Genomic DNA, 18,136 nt, shown 5'->3' with positions numbered 1-18,136 from the left:
GTTCTTCCTCTTCCGTCTCATTTAATAACATGGTGCATGTAATGATCCTAAACTGAACTCTTTTGGAAACAAGTTATAAGCTGTATCAGAGCCCAGTTCGTGGCATCAGAGTAGCACTGCCTGAATCCCCATCCTAGCAGAGTATTAATTGGTTGGTCTTTTCAGCAGTATATTTAATCATAAACAGAACTAACTACAGAGAAAGAGCTAAACCTTGGCATTGCCTCGCTTACAAGACTGCCTGTCAAACTGGGCATGGCACAGAAGTAGGTGCCTGCTGCTGCTTTCTCTTTGCAGTACAAGCAGTTGTCGTGTTTTTTACAGGAGAGGGAAACTTTATTTTGTTGTTTGTTCATTTTCATGCAATAAAAGGTGGAAACTGTATTTGCTTCACAACTGAGGATTCACCAAAAGCAGAGTCATTGCAACTAAGCTTCTCTGGTGACTGGCTGCTCATCCCCCTCCAGTCAATCTCCTCTTTCATCAGTGAACGTGCCATCATCACGATAACCTGCATTTTCATTTGTCCTTTGAATCGTTTTATTAGAGAGCAGGACAGCTACTGAAGCTGCCATAAAAGAGTAATGGAACATGTTGAGAATTGAAATTGTGTTTTAGGCAGCAGGGTATTCCTGCCACCCCCACCACTGGGCAAGCAAAGGTTGGTTCCACCCTTTGGTGCAATTTCACCCCTGTTTGCCCATAATGGTGCATTACCACAAACACTGACTTCATCACCTCAGGCTGCTCAGCGAGGGTCACGACTAGTAAAAGCTCAGTCTTTTTTTTTTTTTTTTTTTTCCCTTTTAATTCTGTTTTTCGTGTCTGTAGATGGTGTGACAAACGGAGAGTGTCAGGCCCATGGTCCATTCAGCACTGCCAGCCGTGCCAGGCAGGCAGGAGCAGAGCAGGAGCAGGAGCAGCTTTGTCTGCCCTGGGAACGCCGCAGCTGTGAGCCGCACGCCTGCTGCCCGGCCCCGCCGCCCTCTGGGCTGCAGCCGAGGAGAGCTCCCGGCAGGATGTCTGCCACCAGAATCCTTTAGAAAGGATTACAGCCCCTAACATCTCTCCTTCATGCCGCTTTGAAACTTGGCGCCCCGAAGCAGGCACGCGTGGGTGACAGCCGTGCTCGATGTGCCCGCTTTGTCCTCTACCTGCCAGAGGTCTCCTGGCCGGCTCTGTGCCAGGCCGGTAACCCCTCTGCGTTCATCTCTCCAAACCGTGAGAGTTTTGGTGAGAAATTCATATAACATAAAGCACGGCAGGAGTGATAACAAGTTGCATAACTCACACAAGTCGCACTCCACGTTTGCCCTTGATGCCTGTTTTCACGTCTTAGCAAACAGCTTTCCGAAAGCAGCGTTCAACTTTTTCCCGTCCCCATTAAAAGCGTTAGAAAGGGGGGTATGTACACAAGTGGGTTTTTAAGATAAAAGGCTGTCGATACGACAATAAAACCGGCATACTGTCTGCTGGATCCAGCAATGTGGGCCGGAGATTGTTTCACACCAGGGCCCGACGTAGCTGAACCCTGCTGCTAATTGATTAATGTCTGCTGCCATTGTCGGCAGCACCCTGCCCATTCAAAGACTATGTCTTTCTTTGACCTAAATAAATGGTTCAACGCGCTAATCCCAACAAAAGGCTTGCTTATGGCCCTAAACCCATTTATGGTGTTCAACTTCATGAATTACCTATTGATTAGTCCTTTTAGTATATTGTTGGCTTTAAGATGAACAAAGCTGAGCTCAGGGCAGTGGGAGTTAATTCACAAGCCAGGTCACATACTCATAAGGTAGGAGTGTGACTTAGCCTGATGAGTGCCTGAACTAGAAACCAAACCTCCGGAGCTGCCTGTCATCATCAACACTTCAGTAATCGATGGCTTGAAAGTGCACTTCGCTGTCTGCAAACAAAAGTTGCCATTTTTTTCTACTGGTACCCAGGTTAAGGGTTACTTGCACCATGTTTGGTATCGCCCTTTGTTCCTAGAAGGGTACCTTGCTCTAACTGTGACTTCAGTATCACATTTCGTTGTATCATTTGCACACCATCAAGTTTCTGGACTAGAGAGCAGGTACATTTGCCAGGAGAAAAGAAAACCCAGGTCAGGCATCCTGCAGTGTTCTCTGGTGATGGGTCTCATACAATCCTCTGCTTCCATCTTTACAGTCTATCACAGGATGGGCTGAGGTACATTTTGTACCAGCAGGTGCAATTGTGTTACCAGCATATTTATCCAAATAACTCATAAGAGTACCTCATTATCCCAGTTGCAACTGAGCAACCCCAATTTTGAGGTGCAACTACAGCGCATGTGCATGAATTCATTCTTCTGATTCTTCTTTCAAAAATGCAACTGTTAGGATTCTGGGGGCAAATGTGGATTAAGTTTACATGGATTCATGAAAAGCTTGTAAATCTCTTCTAAGGTTTTCTGACATTTGAAATGTACAATGCTAGAAAATAAGCAGAAGTAATAAAAACACTGGATTAATATAGCTATTGAAGTCTGTCTATTGAAAGATACTTAGCTGCCTTCAAGTATTTTGTATCCCAGTCAGTCAGTAATAGACCATTTTTCTGTTAGCATGTTGTTGTTGTTGTTTTTTTTCCTAACTGTGGAAGAAATGAAAAGCATTTGTTGGCAGAAGATCTCATCATTTTTTGATAACCTCTCCAATGCTCTGCACAACTGCTCCCTCTTTACAGTGAGGAAATTTTGGGATGGTTACTTACGAAAGTTAAGGTTGTGTAGCTTTGACAGTGTTAACGAATGACGACAGTAGATTTAAAATGTTAAAATTATGCTTCTTTTATGGAAATAGGAAGGGAGAAAATCTAACTGTATATTAATATTTTTTAGAATATTTGCAATTAAAATACTTCCTAATAATTATTTTTTTAATATTATAGCGTATACAAACCGGTATCTTAAAAGCTTTTAATAATCCAACAACTAAGACAGCAGATGAAGAAACTAGAAGAAAAGTCAAAGGTATGCAGTGCTTTATTGAATCAGTTTATAAAATGCACACATTTTTAAATATAATTTTCTTCAAAATTGACTATTGCAAACAGCAATCCCAAAGTATTGGTTAAAATATTTTTATTATGTATTATTCTAGTGCCACCTAGTGCATATCTAAAGTATAGAGAGTTTATTATGTACTAACTTTATATCCAGAATAAAGGCTTCCACTGCATTAATAATGCCTTCTGTAATGCTACATAAAATTTAATTTTGTTTTCTAAAATAGTCTGCTGAATATTTGGGTTTGTTACATAGCCACAATTATTGTAGCACTCAGAGCGGTCACTTTCCAGAAGCAAAAATGATTTCTGCCAGCTGACTGATACTATGAACACTCTAAATATGATTACAAAGCCAAAATTGGAAGCTGTTCAAAAGAATGCTTGGGTTTCTTTTTTTCACAAAACAATAGGTTTAAAATTATTTTTTTCTTCTGTGTATATGCAAAAAGCTATTTTTTTTGCTTTAATTAAAGTCTAAATACTGATTAACTTTCCTAAATCTGCAACAGTTAAGACATAGAACAGGCTTTTTGTTTTTTCGTTTTCTGTTTATTTAGTTAGTTTTATATGTTTTTTATTATTTAGTTTTGAAGACTATATATATATACTATGCATTAAAAAAAAAACAACAGATTTTATTTAAAGGCTTCTTGAGAGCTACTGTATGATTATTATGTTACTGTAAGTGGGGAAGGGAAGTATAAGGGGATTGTATAACTAAATAACCGAGATGTTTTAACATGTTGGAATACAGTATATGATATATTAGTTACCATGTTGTGTTCAACATGTTTTGAATAAGTATAAAAATTGTTTTCACAATAAATCTTAGAATTTTGTTGTACTTATAGTGTGGCATGGATCTGTTATTTTTCACATTTAAAAAAGGCAATGTTTTTTCAGCATATGGAAGAGAGGGTGTGAAGATGAACTTCATAGATAGAATCTTTGTTGGTGAATTGACTAGCACTGTCATGTGTGAGGAATGTGAAAATGTAGGTATTTTGGAATTTGGTTTGATGTGGAATAGATCACATACGGGTTTGATTACATTGTCTTGAAAGTATAAAATTGTATCGTCAATTTTATACTTGTTTGTTTGTAAAAGCAAGGCTATTGAAAGTTTCTCATTTAAAATGACTTAACTTCTGCCTTTAAAGCATTATCCTCCATAAACGTAAGAAGAGGGGGGTCATTTGAATTCAAAACAGATTCAAATACTGGGCTTCATTTTTCATCTGATTTAGGGCTGGAGGTTCCAAATTCTTTAATCATCTGGGTTACACTTAAATTTTTATTTGATATTTCTGAAACGCCTACCTATCTTAAAATATAAATCCTCCTGCCTACTCTTCTGGGATATACCTCAAAATTGGGAATTACTTACTTTGAATTAATATGAGTGGGGAAATGCTAATTATTTTTTTCTTGAAGTATTTTTGAGAATTAACGTAATATCTCTAATGAAGAGCATATTCCTTTCATAATTAATATTACTGACATTTCATCATAAATGCTTTCCATGATCCTTATCATTTTCTTTAACTTTGGAAGAGAAAAAAAATCTTATTTGCATGACATTTTTAATTGAATGCTACATTTGTGTTTGGTTTAAAACATTCTATTTCATATTGTAGAGATTAAGTAAATCAATCAGAGTACTTAAGCACAATTCTGCAGTGCCAGGTAAACTTTCCTGTGTGTGATGTGCAGATTACACTTCAATGTGCTACTAGTATCAATGAAGAACTTCAGCTATATACAAAATAGATGTAGTATGTATTTTGTGTGTATCATTTATTTTTGCTGGATACTTACATTCTGCCTGCACAGGACTCAGGACTCGCTAGCTGTAGCTGTATGAGGACAAGTTTAGTAGTCTCTTACCTTTGCCTGCATTGGCAAGGGTATTTCTGACTAGTGCTTGTTCATGCAAAGTCACTCTCTAGAGGAACCCCAGTCTGAATATCGCTCATCAGTCAGCGAGTCAACGTAGTTAAAGTAGTTTTAATCTAATATATTGTTTTACTGGAACCTAAATTGTGCTGAGTCCCTCACACAACAGGTAAACATAAGCTTTTTGCTAAGAGGACCCTACAGTCCATATCTAATGTTACAGGTGGAAGGTAGGGTCATAAATACAAGAGAAGGGCAAGGGCAACAATGACAGTAATTGAGGGCATGACTGTGTTCAGTAATTTGCGTGCACATCATGATGTTATTTTTAAAGGCTTTGTTTTTCACAGTCTTTCCAGAGGTAAGATAAGTCAGTTTTGGAAGGAGTTTGAGAGCGGCAAGGGAGAGAGCTTAAGAAACAGGCTTGGACGGGACGTTGTAGCCATAAAGGCAGATGTGAAGTGCTGTGAGAGAATGTCTTTAGGTATGATTTACCAGATATTTCCAGTTTCAGCTTAGATTTTATATGGTTTATAGAAGGGAAAATAAAATTGTAGAACAGACAATAAGTTATTTTTTTTAAATAAAAAAGCCTCTTTTCCCCAATAATTGGCTTTATTTTAACAATTACTAGTGTATGTTATGTTATGTTATAAATATTTCTAATAAAACTTCTGGCTGTAACCAATAAGCCTGATGTAATCTTTTCTGGGAGCATCAGGCTAGACCCTGTCATCTAACTGTCATTAACCAGTTCTTGCTGCTGAACAATGTACAAGATCAAATGCCTGCACAGATATGTCCAGCATCAGGAGATGCTTAAAAATTAGTTTTTCTATACAATTCTACTGGATTTGCTGCTTCTGCTGTCCAAAAAGTTGTGATCCCTCTAGATGGCCCCCATGACTTGAAAATCTGTCTGTAGCTCTCAGAAACTGAGCACCAGAGTGCTTCTAGTTTGTGCCTAGATGAATGACCTTGCCCTTTCTGTTTGGGTGCTGAAATTTTGTGCAGTATTAGAAAGAAAACCAGAGCTAAATTAAAATTGGAAAAAAAAAAAAAAAAAAAAGCTTGTGGGAAGTTCTTCATTGTAGTTTGATGCATCTTGAAACTAATTAGCATGTTGCATAGTTTCTGATAATAATTTGATTTAAAAAAAGGGGAGGTATGCGCTAAACCTGTATATCATTCTTTGCATTTAATATGCTTTTTTTCCTTTTTCTTCAAGATTTCAACAGTAAAAGAACCTTTCATTGATCTTTCACTTCCTATAATAGAGGAGAGGGTAAGATACAGAATATATAATAGATATTGTTTCCAGTGGATTACTTTTACATACATTTAAGAAGACGTTTCTGTATGTATATATGCACAGTTTTGATTTCAAGTCTAAAAATGCACGCTTATCAGAGAATTGTCTAAGTTGGAAGAGACCTCCAAGATCACCCAGTCCAACCTCTGACCTAACACTAACCAGTCCTCCACTAAACCATATCACTAAGCTCTACATCTAAATGTCTTTTAAAGACCTCCAGGGAAGGTGACTCAACCACTTCCCTGGGCAGCCCATTCCAATGCCTCACAGCCCTTTCGGTAAAGAAGTTTTTCCTAATGTACTCTCATACTGTCCATTTGTTTTATGGCTTTTATATATGTATTTATATACATGTATACAGATAGAGACATATGATTCTTATGTCATAATGCACATACATTTTTCAATTAGGCCAAACTTAGAACAGATGACTTATTTATGACTTATTTAGTTATTTAGTTATTTACAGCATATGTAGGTGTGACATTAGTTTAATTTAATGGTGCTTTGAGCATATAGATTGTTCATAAAATTATTTTTGAAGGTCCAAAAAGTTAGATTCTAGCTTTGCTTCTAAGGTTTGATTCTAGGTTTGCTTCTAAGGAACTGAAATGTACCTAAGGGATAAGTCAGTGTGAAAATAGACTTCATTTATACTGGTGTTTTGGCATAAATAGTTTGCAGTATGTCTCTATTAACTGCAGAGGAATTGCATTACTTTTAAAGACATAAGCTCTGTTTTTGTGGGACTTGGGGTTTTCATTTGGGATTAAGGGGATGGATTGGGAGTGGTTCTTCCCCTACCCTGCCTGTGTTCACATACCTTTAAGGGAGAGAATTAATTTTACTATTTAATCCTGTATGAAATGTACTGTCTTCAAATACCACTTTTGCTCATAATAATAGTAGGTTTTAGAAAATAGTAAGTTACTATTTTCTAAAGCCTGTGTTCATGTTTCCCGTTTGTTGCAAGGGAATAAAAAATTGACATATATCCTTTCTTAATTTCCTGTCTAATTTCTAAGGTTGCAAAACCCGTGCCTTTGGGAAGAACAAGTAAAGGTAAAAATGTACAAGAAGCAGATCTGGGTCAGTGTAACTGTTCTTCCATCAGTACACTGAATAATCAGCCTAAAATTGTCAAGAAACACACCCTAACAAAAGATAAGGTAAGAACCTAAATACCCTCGCTAGTCAGTCATCTTGAGTTTATTCTGAAGTTTCAAGGGTTACAGGGTGCGAATACTGATAGTTATAAATGTTCTTTTTAAATATATATGTATAACTAACAGATTAGCTTTAAAATATTTAGATCATTATTAGAAGCGTGACAAATGATGGCCTTTGTGAACCATTCAGTTTTCAATTATGGGGTTTCATTTGTAAGGGAAAAAAATATGCAGGTTAATTTCAATTCACGTTAATTCAGATTTTCTTTCCGGCTTTTTGTTTATTGTGCCATTAGTGTTTTTTTTTTTTTTTTTTCTGGCTGCAATCACATGAATCATAATGCTGGCCAAGAGAGCAGGCAGGTCTGCATTAGTGCCATCAGAGGGATTAGCTGACAGTGGGCACAACAAAAATAGTACCGGCAGCAGAGACTCGTGGAGGCTGGGAGCGTGATTTCTGTGAAGCACTTGGCCTTCAGTAACCCCAGGGATGGGGAGGTCAGCCCGGCCAGCCTCCAAGTGCAGCCTTCTAACACAGTCCTTCCTGAGGGCAGCAAAATATGCCAACCTAACAGAATTATCTGTGTAGTTCACGGATTCAAAGAAATCTGTAACAAGTATTGTGCACATATATTATTATTAATGAAAGAAAAGCTCTCAGTGCTTATTAATGTTCTAGTTTTTTAATAAGCCTTATAATCCATTTAGGATTATTTGCACAAATAGGATCTATCTTAGAAGAGAAATGGGAAATTCCAAAATAGGGTGAATAATCGTATTAATACTGATGCATACAAGTGTGGTTACTGAATGGTTTTCAAAATTAAGGAGGTAAAGTATGGTGTGGTTTCAACAAACTAGTCTAGACAATAGTATAAAGGAGGCAACAGCTCTGCTTTCAGTAAGAACAGGTAAAGTGATCTGCAAGGTAAGTCGTTCTAACTGATGAGGCTTTGTGATTCTGTGCTTCCCCTCCATCTTTTTGGACATATATTTTTTTTCTTACTTTTGAATTATTTCGTAAGATATCTGTTGGTTCTGCAGTAAAACTTCTAACCCAAAACAAGCAATTGTTGAATTCATTTAGCACATGTTGGTATTCTGTGAGTTCTGTTAATCAATGTATAAGTTTGCTACAGAAAGTGGGGTAGTCCAATAAGTGGTTTTACAGCTAACAGAGTATCTGAACAGAGGGTGCTGTGCTTTCCTCCTAAAATGGGGACCTTCACAATTCTAAGAATTCTTTGAGTGCTGTTTGCATAATACTCCCAAAAAGTAGCAGTAACTTCACACGAGTTCCTTTCCCTCTTCTCCATCTATAAAGAAATAAAACATAACTGAGATGAGAAATGGTCCTAGTTGATAAGTGTTTGGGTTTTTTAATTATTTTCAATTGGATTTTATTCCTTTTTTGCTAAATTGTTCTCTTGCTTTTAAGCTTAAGGACTTTGAGTCTGAAGGAGAATGTTTATTGTAACTTTAAGCCCTGCTTAGGAAAACATTGAGGAATGTTATTTGCCTTTTATATTGACTTCATTTGGACTTAAGTTCTTCCTTAAAGCTTAAAACTGAGTAAGAGCTGAAGGTTCTTCAAGAACTGAGCCTTGGTGTGTATTTAAGGAATAGCCTGGACAAAGGTCGGACAGATGCCTGCAAGATAGGCACTTAACTGTAGTGCCAAATGTGTTGGTCCTTGTGACCTGGAGTGGGATACGAGACTTCCAAGATTTACCTCTATGTGTAACAAAGAGAGTCCAGAAGTCCTTTCTACTAAATGAGAATCTAGCTTGCAAAGGTTTTCAGCTGAAAGAGGGTAGATGAAGACTAAGGAGGAAATTCTTCACTCAGAGTGTGGTGAGGCCCTGGCACAGGCTGCCCAGAGAAGCTGTGGATGCCCCATCCCTGGGGATGCTCAAGGCCAGGCTGGATGGGGTTTTGGTCAACCTGGTCTGGCAGGAGGTGTCCCTGCCCATGGCAGGAGTTTGGAATTAGATGGTGTTTAAAGGTCTCTTTCAACCCAGTCCATGCTTCTAAAGATAGTAGGAAGTCCTAAACATAAAGTCATGTCTATAATTAGATGTTTGCTGCTACTTAGGCACATGACCAAGTGTGCAAAAGGTATTTCTGTCCACTTAGTTTTCCTGTTATGGAAGCTACCCATGAAAGTTACTTTCTGTAGTTTGTTCTGTGTAGGCAATGATGTGTGTCAGTTGTGCTGTGATGGTCTGCTCCCCGCCTTTTTTTTTCTTTCCTTTACAGATATTTTCTTAGTGCCAGTAAGATTTAAATTTGTGTGCCTAATATCAGAGTGAGTCCTACTTGAAGGATATGTGCTCTGTTGGGGACTGTAAATACTCTTCTGAATCAGGTCCTAACACAATAAATGTGCAGAAAAAATAACAATAAACATACCAGAGTGTGATAGAAAGAGAATGAAACAAGCATAGAAAATAAATGGCTTGGAAGATGGAAAGAAAAAAGTACAGAGATCAATTGTCATAGGAGAAAAGATATAAAACTTTAATTGTGGAGGTTAATGGAAACTCCCACTGGTATCATTGGAATCTTGATCAAACTTGGATTAAAGAAACAGCAATGAGGAAGGAAAATTGCTCGTTTCTTCTGGAAAGAAGCCAAAGAAAGAAAGAAAAGAATCATGGATACTTAAAAATAATTTAAAGTTATGACAGCTTTAAGTATTTTTTTAAATATGTAGTAGTAGTTTTCTCTGGCAGCAACACTTTTTGTTCTAGCTATCTGTCTTCAGCCAGAGTAAAATATACAAATTAACAAACCATACTGCTAGGGATGGTTAATTTAGTTCTAAGATAAGTGCCTACAAAGGGAGAAGAAGGTGCTTGTCAGCTAAGGCCTCACGGAAGGTTAGCTTAAACTTGAGAACCTTTGGGAAGCTTAAGTTAGATTAAATGATACCGTTTCAAATGTGCCATCCACAGCTGTCACAAAGTGAATGCAATTAGTTGGAGGAAGTATTGATCCCACAGTAAGTATAATGCTCTTAGCTGACTGGTGTGTAGGTTTCCAATCCTATATTAGTTTAAACAGGTCTTAAGGAGATCAAGTAGCTTAAGCAGGTGAAAGATGGAGAAGATAAAGCATTAGGTTTAATTTGCTTTGAATTTTTTGTTTCAACAGTTATGTTAGATCACAGCCCTGTTTTCTGTTTCTTCCCTGTGTTCCTAAATTAATAATGCCATCATTTACAGAATCAGTTGAACCAGGAGAGAAGGCTTGCCAGAAAAGCTTCATCTAATGAAGAAGAAAGAAGTCCTATTATCATGGAGGAAAAAAACAAAACGCGTGAGCTGGAAGGTAGCTCTGGCATGCTATACCCCAAAGACCCAACTGCTGAATCTGCTGTGAACGGGAGCCAGACTGAGGGCAGTGAGAAGGAAGCCAGCCGCTCGGAAAGCAGCTTTGATGCAGACAGTGAAGCCTCTGAAAGTGAAAGTGCTTCTAAGCAGTCAGCTTTTAGCTCATCCAGCAACCTCTCTGCTTTGCATGTCAACCACATCAACGTGAAAATGCCGCACACCAAACCAAGTGACAATAGCGATGAGATGATTTCCAGTGCCATATCCAAACTCAGCTTCTGTGATACTATAAATGAAGATGAAAAATCAAGCCGTGGTGATTCAGGTTTATCGAATAATTCCATGTTCTCTGTAGACAAGTCTTCACTATCCCAGAACCCTCAAAATGCTTTTCAGACTCTTTCCCAGACCTATATAACTAGCTCAAAGGAATGTTCTGTTCAGTCCTGCCTTTACCAATTTACCTCTGTAGAGCTGCTAATGGGGAACAACAAGCTTTTATGTGAGAGCTGTACAGAAAGGAAACAGAAGTATCAGAAGAAAACCAACTCCACAGGTAATTTGCTGGTATCCAAATACGGGTATCTATGAGGTTTCCTCTCAAAACCTGTGCAACCACTGATGTTTCATTGCTCCAGCATGGGCTTCCCCCTTGTGGCTGAACAGAAAATGTCTTCCCAGACAGAACCTGCTTGCAAGAACTTAAAACTTCATCCTACAAATATTAAAACATAATAGTAGGTGTAATTTAGAATTTATGTTGCATTTTTTGTTTATTTCTATCCAAGATAAGTCATTTAAAGATTATCATAAACTGAATAGGCTCATTAATTGATATTAATATTTTCTGGTGTTTATGTGTGCTTTACAATCCTGGAAGCTTTGAAATAAATGCCATAATATTCAGCTCTAGCAACCCAAGTACTCAGGGAAGTCATGTAATTAAGTAGGTGAGGGGCGCAAAAAAAAAAAAAAAAAAGACACTTCTAATGAAGAAGAGATTATTATGCATGATTAAATTAATAAAAAAATCTAAATCAAAGAAAAAGTAATGATCATTTATCAGACATTGGACTGACAGGGCTGTGTAATTAATATTTTGTTTCAATGGGCACAGTGAAAAAATGGAAATAAAAAGCCATTTACAATCATTAATTTTTTTCCTCCTAAAGCGAAAATCCTAAGAAGTCATCTACTTGTACCTGAAAAACTACATTCTGCCTCAACTGAAATATTTTGCTTTGGGCATGTGTAAAATAAACCAATTAATTGATTTTTTCAGCAAAAAAAAATGCTGGTGTCCTGTTCTCTGTACTCTGTAGCTAACCATGGAGCTACTTTTGGGCAGAGCCCCCCATTCAGTTCCCTCTGCACCAGGTGGTTCCCTGTCGTGCATGCTCAAGCGAGCAGGTTATGAGATGTCCTGAAATGGACACCATCCCTTCAGACCTTTCTCAGAGTTGAGCACAAAGCATTGTCTTGCCATGGAGAATGGAAGATTAATCTCTAGCTTAGTGGCTAGGACACTGGCATAGTTGAAGAGACCTGTACTTTGCATTTCCAGTTCCAGTGATCATCTGTTTATTTCAGGTGAAGTGCTTTTAACAGGGAGATGGGGCATTACGGTAGCAGACACCGTATCTCAGTGTGCACTCTGACCTTGCACTTCCAGCTTTTGGTCAGATTTGCATTGAATGGGTTAAAATAATGCTCAGATTTGGTATGTGATGTTTCTTGAAACCAAGAAGAATGAGAAAATATTTTTTGGTTATTCCACAAAATTTTCATTGGAAAATATATACAGGCACAAAGTCATTGCAACACAGATCTATTCTGTCAGAAACTTAAAAAATACATAAATTGTGTGCCTGCCCTCACCTTACAAATTATTGTTTTAATATTCATAAATACAGAAAGGAAAATGGAAGGTGTCTACACAAACGCTCGGAAACAGCTGCTGATTTCTTCAGTTCCTGCTATTCTTATTCTGCATCTGAAAAGATTCCACCAGGTAAAATGCCCCAAATCTCTTGTATATTCCTCTGCCATGGTGGTGGCTGAGCAACTATTTAAGCGTCATTGTGCATACTAACGTTTCCTTTTTATATGAAGGATTGGTAGAACCACTGTTTATTTCTGTTGGGAAATTTGCTTGTGTTTTTATTTTGAATACCTTCTGATAGTATTTGAAGGTATCTATTCTGATACCTTCAGAATGCATTTAACCATTCAGATGTATCCAGAGAAGCCTCTTAGGTGTCTGCCATGCTTATGGTAGCATGCACTGTATTGAAAACCTAACAAAGAGTTTCAGGAAGTTACAATCTTATTCTTGGTTTTGGTTTATTTTAATAGTACAGTAATACACATCAGCTTTAGAAAGCTTCCTAGTAAAGGTATTTACGTTACAGTCTTTTTTTTTTTTCTTTTTTTATCTTAAGGCTGGTTTGAGTCTAAGGAAAGTGAATAGGCACGTGGATTTCCCACTGATTTTGGACTTAGCACCATTTTGTTCTGCTTCTTGTAAGGTACGTATTTCAAATCTGTATTTTTGTTGTACTTTCACCGTTATTGTCCTGAATGCAAGTTAAATTGGATTGATGATGATGATTATTCCTTCCTTTCCCAGAGAAATTTTAGACGGAATGCTTTCTAGTAGCGCGCTGAAATCAGAATGTTAGCTGACTGAAGTTCCATTCATATCAATAAATAGCACTGATGTTACCTAGTACTAGTTAAGCTGTGCTGCCCTGATGGTTTTAGTGTATCTTAACTGCATTAAGGACTGCTACCGTGCTGCTTCCATGGTAACTGTATTCAATTAATAAACTCTTAAGTCTAAGATGTGTTTCACCACTGGAAATGCTGTAGATGTCTGGCTGCTTTTTTCAAAGTAATACTAATACTGTTGAAAACTATTTCATGAAGAATTTTACAAATATCTTAATTAATTCATCTTTATTTTCTGTATTTCTGGCAATACAGAATGTTACAGACAGTGCACGAGTGCTATACAGTCTGTATGGAATAGTGGAGCACAGTGGGTCAATGAGAGGTGGTCATTATGCTGCATATGTGAAAGTCAGGACACCCTCCAAGAAATTACTAGAGCATATTTCTACCACTAAGAATGTTCTAGGTACGTACAAGAGAACCTCCATTGTGTGTGAGTAAAACCAAAGCAACCACTGGCTACAACTTCTTTTTGTTACAAGGATATAGGATTGTTTTAGCTCAGAATATGATATTATTTCTAGGGCCCGTCATGTGAGTTCTTCTTTTTCGGTTACACACAGTGCATGACGTGCTTCTATGTAACCACACATGGCTGAGTAAACAATGGAATTTTAGTTCAGTTATTAAGCAGAGAATTGATGGAAAGTGCTTCTCCTTTTCCTAGTCAAAATAGTACATTCACATGAATGGCACTGCCCTCTAATATATCATTATTTGTAGATTTGGCATTTGAAAATGTTCTAGCACAAAAGCTGAATCCAGAACAATTTAAATCAGATTTTCTATATTTTTGGTATCTTACCTATTTATATTTGTTAGGATTTGAAATTTTGTAATGCTTAAAAATCTGGAATACTCTGATTTAATGTAAACAGCAAGAAACCTTTCCATGGAGGATAGGCATTTTTTGGTAGGGTTTCTCTTGGTATTTTGCATTCCAGTTCTTTTTAATATGTTTTGGTCATGTAGAATGAAATAAGGTTCTAGAATAGAACCTGTTGGTAAATGATTTGTTGGAGGCGATGTTGAGTTGTCAGAGCAAAGTAAATGTATTTGCTATTTGCCTTCCTGGAGGAACAAGAGACAAGCACACACTTGTCTATCCTGCAGTAGCACTTTGCATTTGAAGCTCATCTCCCAGGAGAACAAGTATTTTATATTACTTTTGAAACAAGTCTCCCTCAGTCCTAGGCTTCCCATGCAGTAATTACTAGAACTAACAACTAGATAAGATTAGATCCTTTCAGCGTTCTTAATTTCACACTGGCCAGGTTTTGAAATGTGATTTTTTTCCTGTCAGAACTGGTTGTGTGTGCTTACGTAGTTTCCTGTTAGAATTCGGTAAGCTGTACTTAGGTGTCTTAGGTTTTGTTAATAAATATGAAAAAGGTGATGACGCTGTACATTTGTAAGTGTTGTCTTCCACCAATTTCTCTTACGGTGTTCTTGGACTTGTACATTTCAAACTATAAATACTGGACTGCATCTAATTCATGAGTTATTCTTGTAGATTAGAAGTGATTTTTTGTGTTCTGAATCATCTTTTTATTTGTTCAATGATGGTGTGAAAGACAAGAAACATGACTTCTTTTGCTGTTGCATTTCAGGTTTAAAAGAAGCTGTGGGCACATCATCAGGACAGTGGGTGTATGTTAGTGATGCCCATGTTCAGATGGTTCCGGAATCAAGAGTACTAAATGCACAAGCATATCTGCTTTTTTATGAAAGATTGTTACTATAATTCTCAACAGTTTAAATTAGAAAAAAATGGTTGTGGTTATTTAGTTTATCTTATTTAAAGCTGCAGTGGTAAGAGTACCTGTAAATATTGTGCCTTTATCTTATAGAGAATTTATCATATGTTGACTCCGAAGTTCAGTCAAGCTATTATAAATATCTGAATATATGAATCTTTTGAAATATGCACTTTGCCATACACTTTAAATTCCTGGATTCATTAAAATACAGTACAGTTAGAATGTAAGATAATGTCCTATCCTAGTGAGGTCAGTGAAAAGTTTGGTTCTTGATTCTAATGAAGAAAAGCTTTCACCCATAGTTCTAGAACAGGTGAGAATAATAATGCTGATAGTATTAAGTGCCTGGATTTGCTGCTGTACAGTAACAATATAAAGTATTTCAACTTCTTTGTGATTTAGTCCAGATCTTTCCCATGTCTGGGTTGGATGTCTGCTGTTAGGCTTTCTGCAAACAAGTACATGTCAAAGCATGTAGCTCGCAGGTGTAGTAATTGGAAAGCAGTGTTTCCAGAACAGGGTAACCACAGATGTCTCTGGGTAATGCCACAGCACACTTTCCCAGTGTATTGTTGGGAACTGATTGGGAAAATGTGACAGAGAACCCTCAGATACTCAATACCCGTTCAGCTGTCTCCAACGGGCGCTGGTGTAGCCATGTACTCCTGTTTTGTTGTAAATATATACTGTGGTGTACATGTATATATCCTCGGAGATAAATACATATATATATATATATATATGCACACCATAAAGCCATCAATATATATTGTCATTTTGCCTACTAGGATAGGAAAGAGAATTGCAAATACTTCTGTATTTAGTAAATTTTCAAGTTCATAATTATGACACATGTACAGCATATAACAAGCTCGTGTATGAATATGTATGGAATTAAAGTGTAACTGGGTAATTCTGTTACTTTGGGTTCCAAACATGAATTTATCTGTTCCTGAATACTTTTCTCACAGGAGTAATAAACTATAAATTATTTTTGCACTGTGTGTGTGAGTTGGACAGTAAATGATGACTTTTGCCTTCTGATGCGTGTCTGGACTTCCCTTTGCCCTTAGTGGAGGACAGCATGTCTTCTACTGGCAGAACATGCTCCTGTAGTCTGGCTCCTGTTCATATTTTGACTGCCCCATTTGTAACGTTTACTTATTTTGGTAATTGCCCATTTCCATCCCTGATAGTAATAGATACATTTTAAAGTCGAAATCTGATGATGATTTTGAAGCTGTGTGATTATGTATTTATTCCATAGGCAGTTTTTTAAATACAAACTGCTCCTTTAACAATTATATCTGCTCTAGCTTGCTCTGGTAGAGAAGCAAACAAACAAACAGTGTTTATTTCTGCTTACTATTTTCATTTATAGAAAAGTTGTGTTGTGAAAAAGCTTGCTATTCTTTTTACCACCTCTACCATAGGTTATCATTTCTACTTGCACAAATTCTCTATTCTGTAGTTCTATTTCAGAGCTACATCTCACCTGTATTCACCTTTTTTTCCCCAAGAAAATAACAGAGCCTGCATTGTTGCCTTTGCTCAATCAAACTGCTGTGGCGTATTTGATAGTTACAGTATTTTCACATACTTGTGTAGGCAATAAGGGCTGTTTGGCCATGCAACTGTTTGTCAGAACAGGTAGAGTGAGCTTTGGTCACACAGGATTTTAGTTTTGAATGGAAAAACTCCTCTGGTTAGGTCAAAAATAGGCTATATGTCGTGGCCAACCCAGTCAGTTTTTCCCTTTGCTAATTAAAATTGTCTCAGTGTACCCCAAAGTGGCAAAACTCAGAAAAACTAAGCAGACAGCTTTAGCTATCCATATTTCAACTAAACGCATCCTAATTTTGAGTCTACACTAAAACAGAAAAAAACACACTGTGTTTAGACTGGAGTCTGTTAAAATGTTATTTTTTTTTACCTTTGTGTCTTTTTGTACCCTTCCCCCACCTGCCTTCCCCCTCTTTGCGTATAGTTGACCAAAACTCAAAAATAGTTCTGAGCAAGAATCATGCCAATTAAAGAGTAAATTTCATTTCTGTGACTCAATCTTATGTACAGACCACAGATGGAGTATATTTGACCCAGCTTAAGGCAGACAGATTGACTACATGAGGCCCTGAAGTCCCTGGTTTTGCTGACTTCTGAAAATGTGTAACTACTGAACTTACATCAGTACCTATATTAATCTCTTACTTTTCAGCCTAGAAATAACTCCCTAGAGTGCAGAACCCAGAGAGAAGCAGAATAAGATTTTCTTTCTGTATTTCGTTTTTTTAATGCAGTTTTCAAGGAACTCTCTTTGAGGTGGTCTTTGCTTCCCTTTAACCATGGTTCACGTGCTGTTTGGACTGCTGAAGATTTCCAAAGTGCGCGTAGTGATTAGGATGCCATGAGAGATGCTGGTAGGATGATTTTCTCATTAACAACATGGAAGAAACACGGAGGCAAAAAAGGCATGGAAAGAAGCCAACACCTTTATCCAAGATGATCATTCTTGCTCCTGGGTGAGCCTTTCTCACTTGACATAAAAAGCAGTTTTGGCAGCAACTCCAGTTAGTTCAGGGTCAGGAACAGATACAAGAATATTATAGAAGAAAACATTCTGTAAAAATAAGTCATTTGGTTTTAGAATTAAGAGTTCAAAGCTAAACAGAATGCTATCCACAAATTTTAATACAACTCATACTTAGGGTGTCCTTCATGACCACAGATATATATAAATATATATATAGTGCCAGAATTAGGCTTCAAATCAAGTAGCTGCAAATAATATGCGTCCTGAAGACCTGTTGCAGTTTTTTCTCCGGAATTGCATAAGTTCAGAGCATTCCTGGAAAATGGAGGTTGACATCCTGTAATTGTTAAACACAATTCTAG

The 18,136-nt window shown here is 37.3% G+C and overlaps 1 protein-coding gene across 4 annotated transcripts in view; it reads left to right on the top strand.

Moving 5' to 3' along the window:
* USP45 (ubiquitin specific peptidase 45) overlaps positions 1–16,248 on the top strand; it is a 54,710-nt gene extending 38,462 nt beyond the window's left edge. For 2 of the 4 annotated variants that reach the window (XM_032184207.1, XM_032184208.1), the window contains exons 10-18: positions 2,917–2,998; positions 3,940–4,031; positions 6,161–6,217; positions 7,273–7,416; positions 10,644–11,307; positions 12,665–12,762; positions 13,193–13,279; positions 13,737–13,890; positions 15,095–16,248. In XM_032184207.1, the coding sequence (XP_032040098.1) occupies positions 2,917–2,998; positions 3,940–4,031; positions 6,161–6,217; positions 7,273–7,416; positions 10,644–11,307; positions 12,665–12,762; positions 13,193–13,279; positions 13,737–13,890; positions 15,095–15,228 (1,512 nt within the window). In that variant the 3' untranslated portion in view covers positions 15,229–16,248. Of the gene's footprint in view, positions 1–2,916; positions 2,999–3,939; positions 4,032–6,160; positions 6,218–7,272; positions 7,417–10,643; positions 11,308–12,664; positions 12,763–13,192; positions 13,280–13,736; positions 13,891–15,094 lie in introns of those variants that run through there. The other 2 variants (XM_032184209.1, XM_032184210.1) reach the window with 2 other exon arrangements.
* The last annotated feature ends 1,888 nt before the right edge of the window (positions 16,249–18,136 follow it).

Source organism: Aythya fuligula, chromosome 3 (assembly GCF_009819795.1).
Source record: "Aythya fuligula isolate bAytFul2 chromosome 3, bAytFul2.pri, whole genome shotgun sequence".
NCBI lineage: Eukaryota > Metazoa > Chordata > Aves > Anseriformes > Anatidae > Aythya > Aythya fuligula.
The sequence above is the reverse complement of the archived record's forward strand: the minus strand, read 5'-3'. Positions and strand labels throughout refer to the sequence as shown.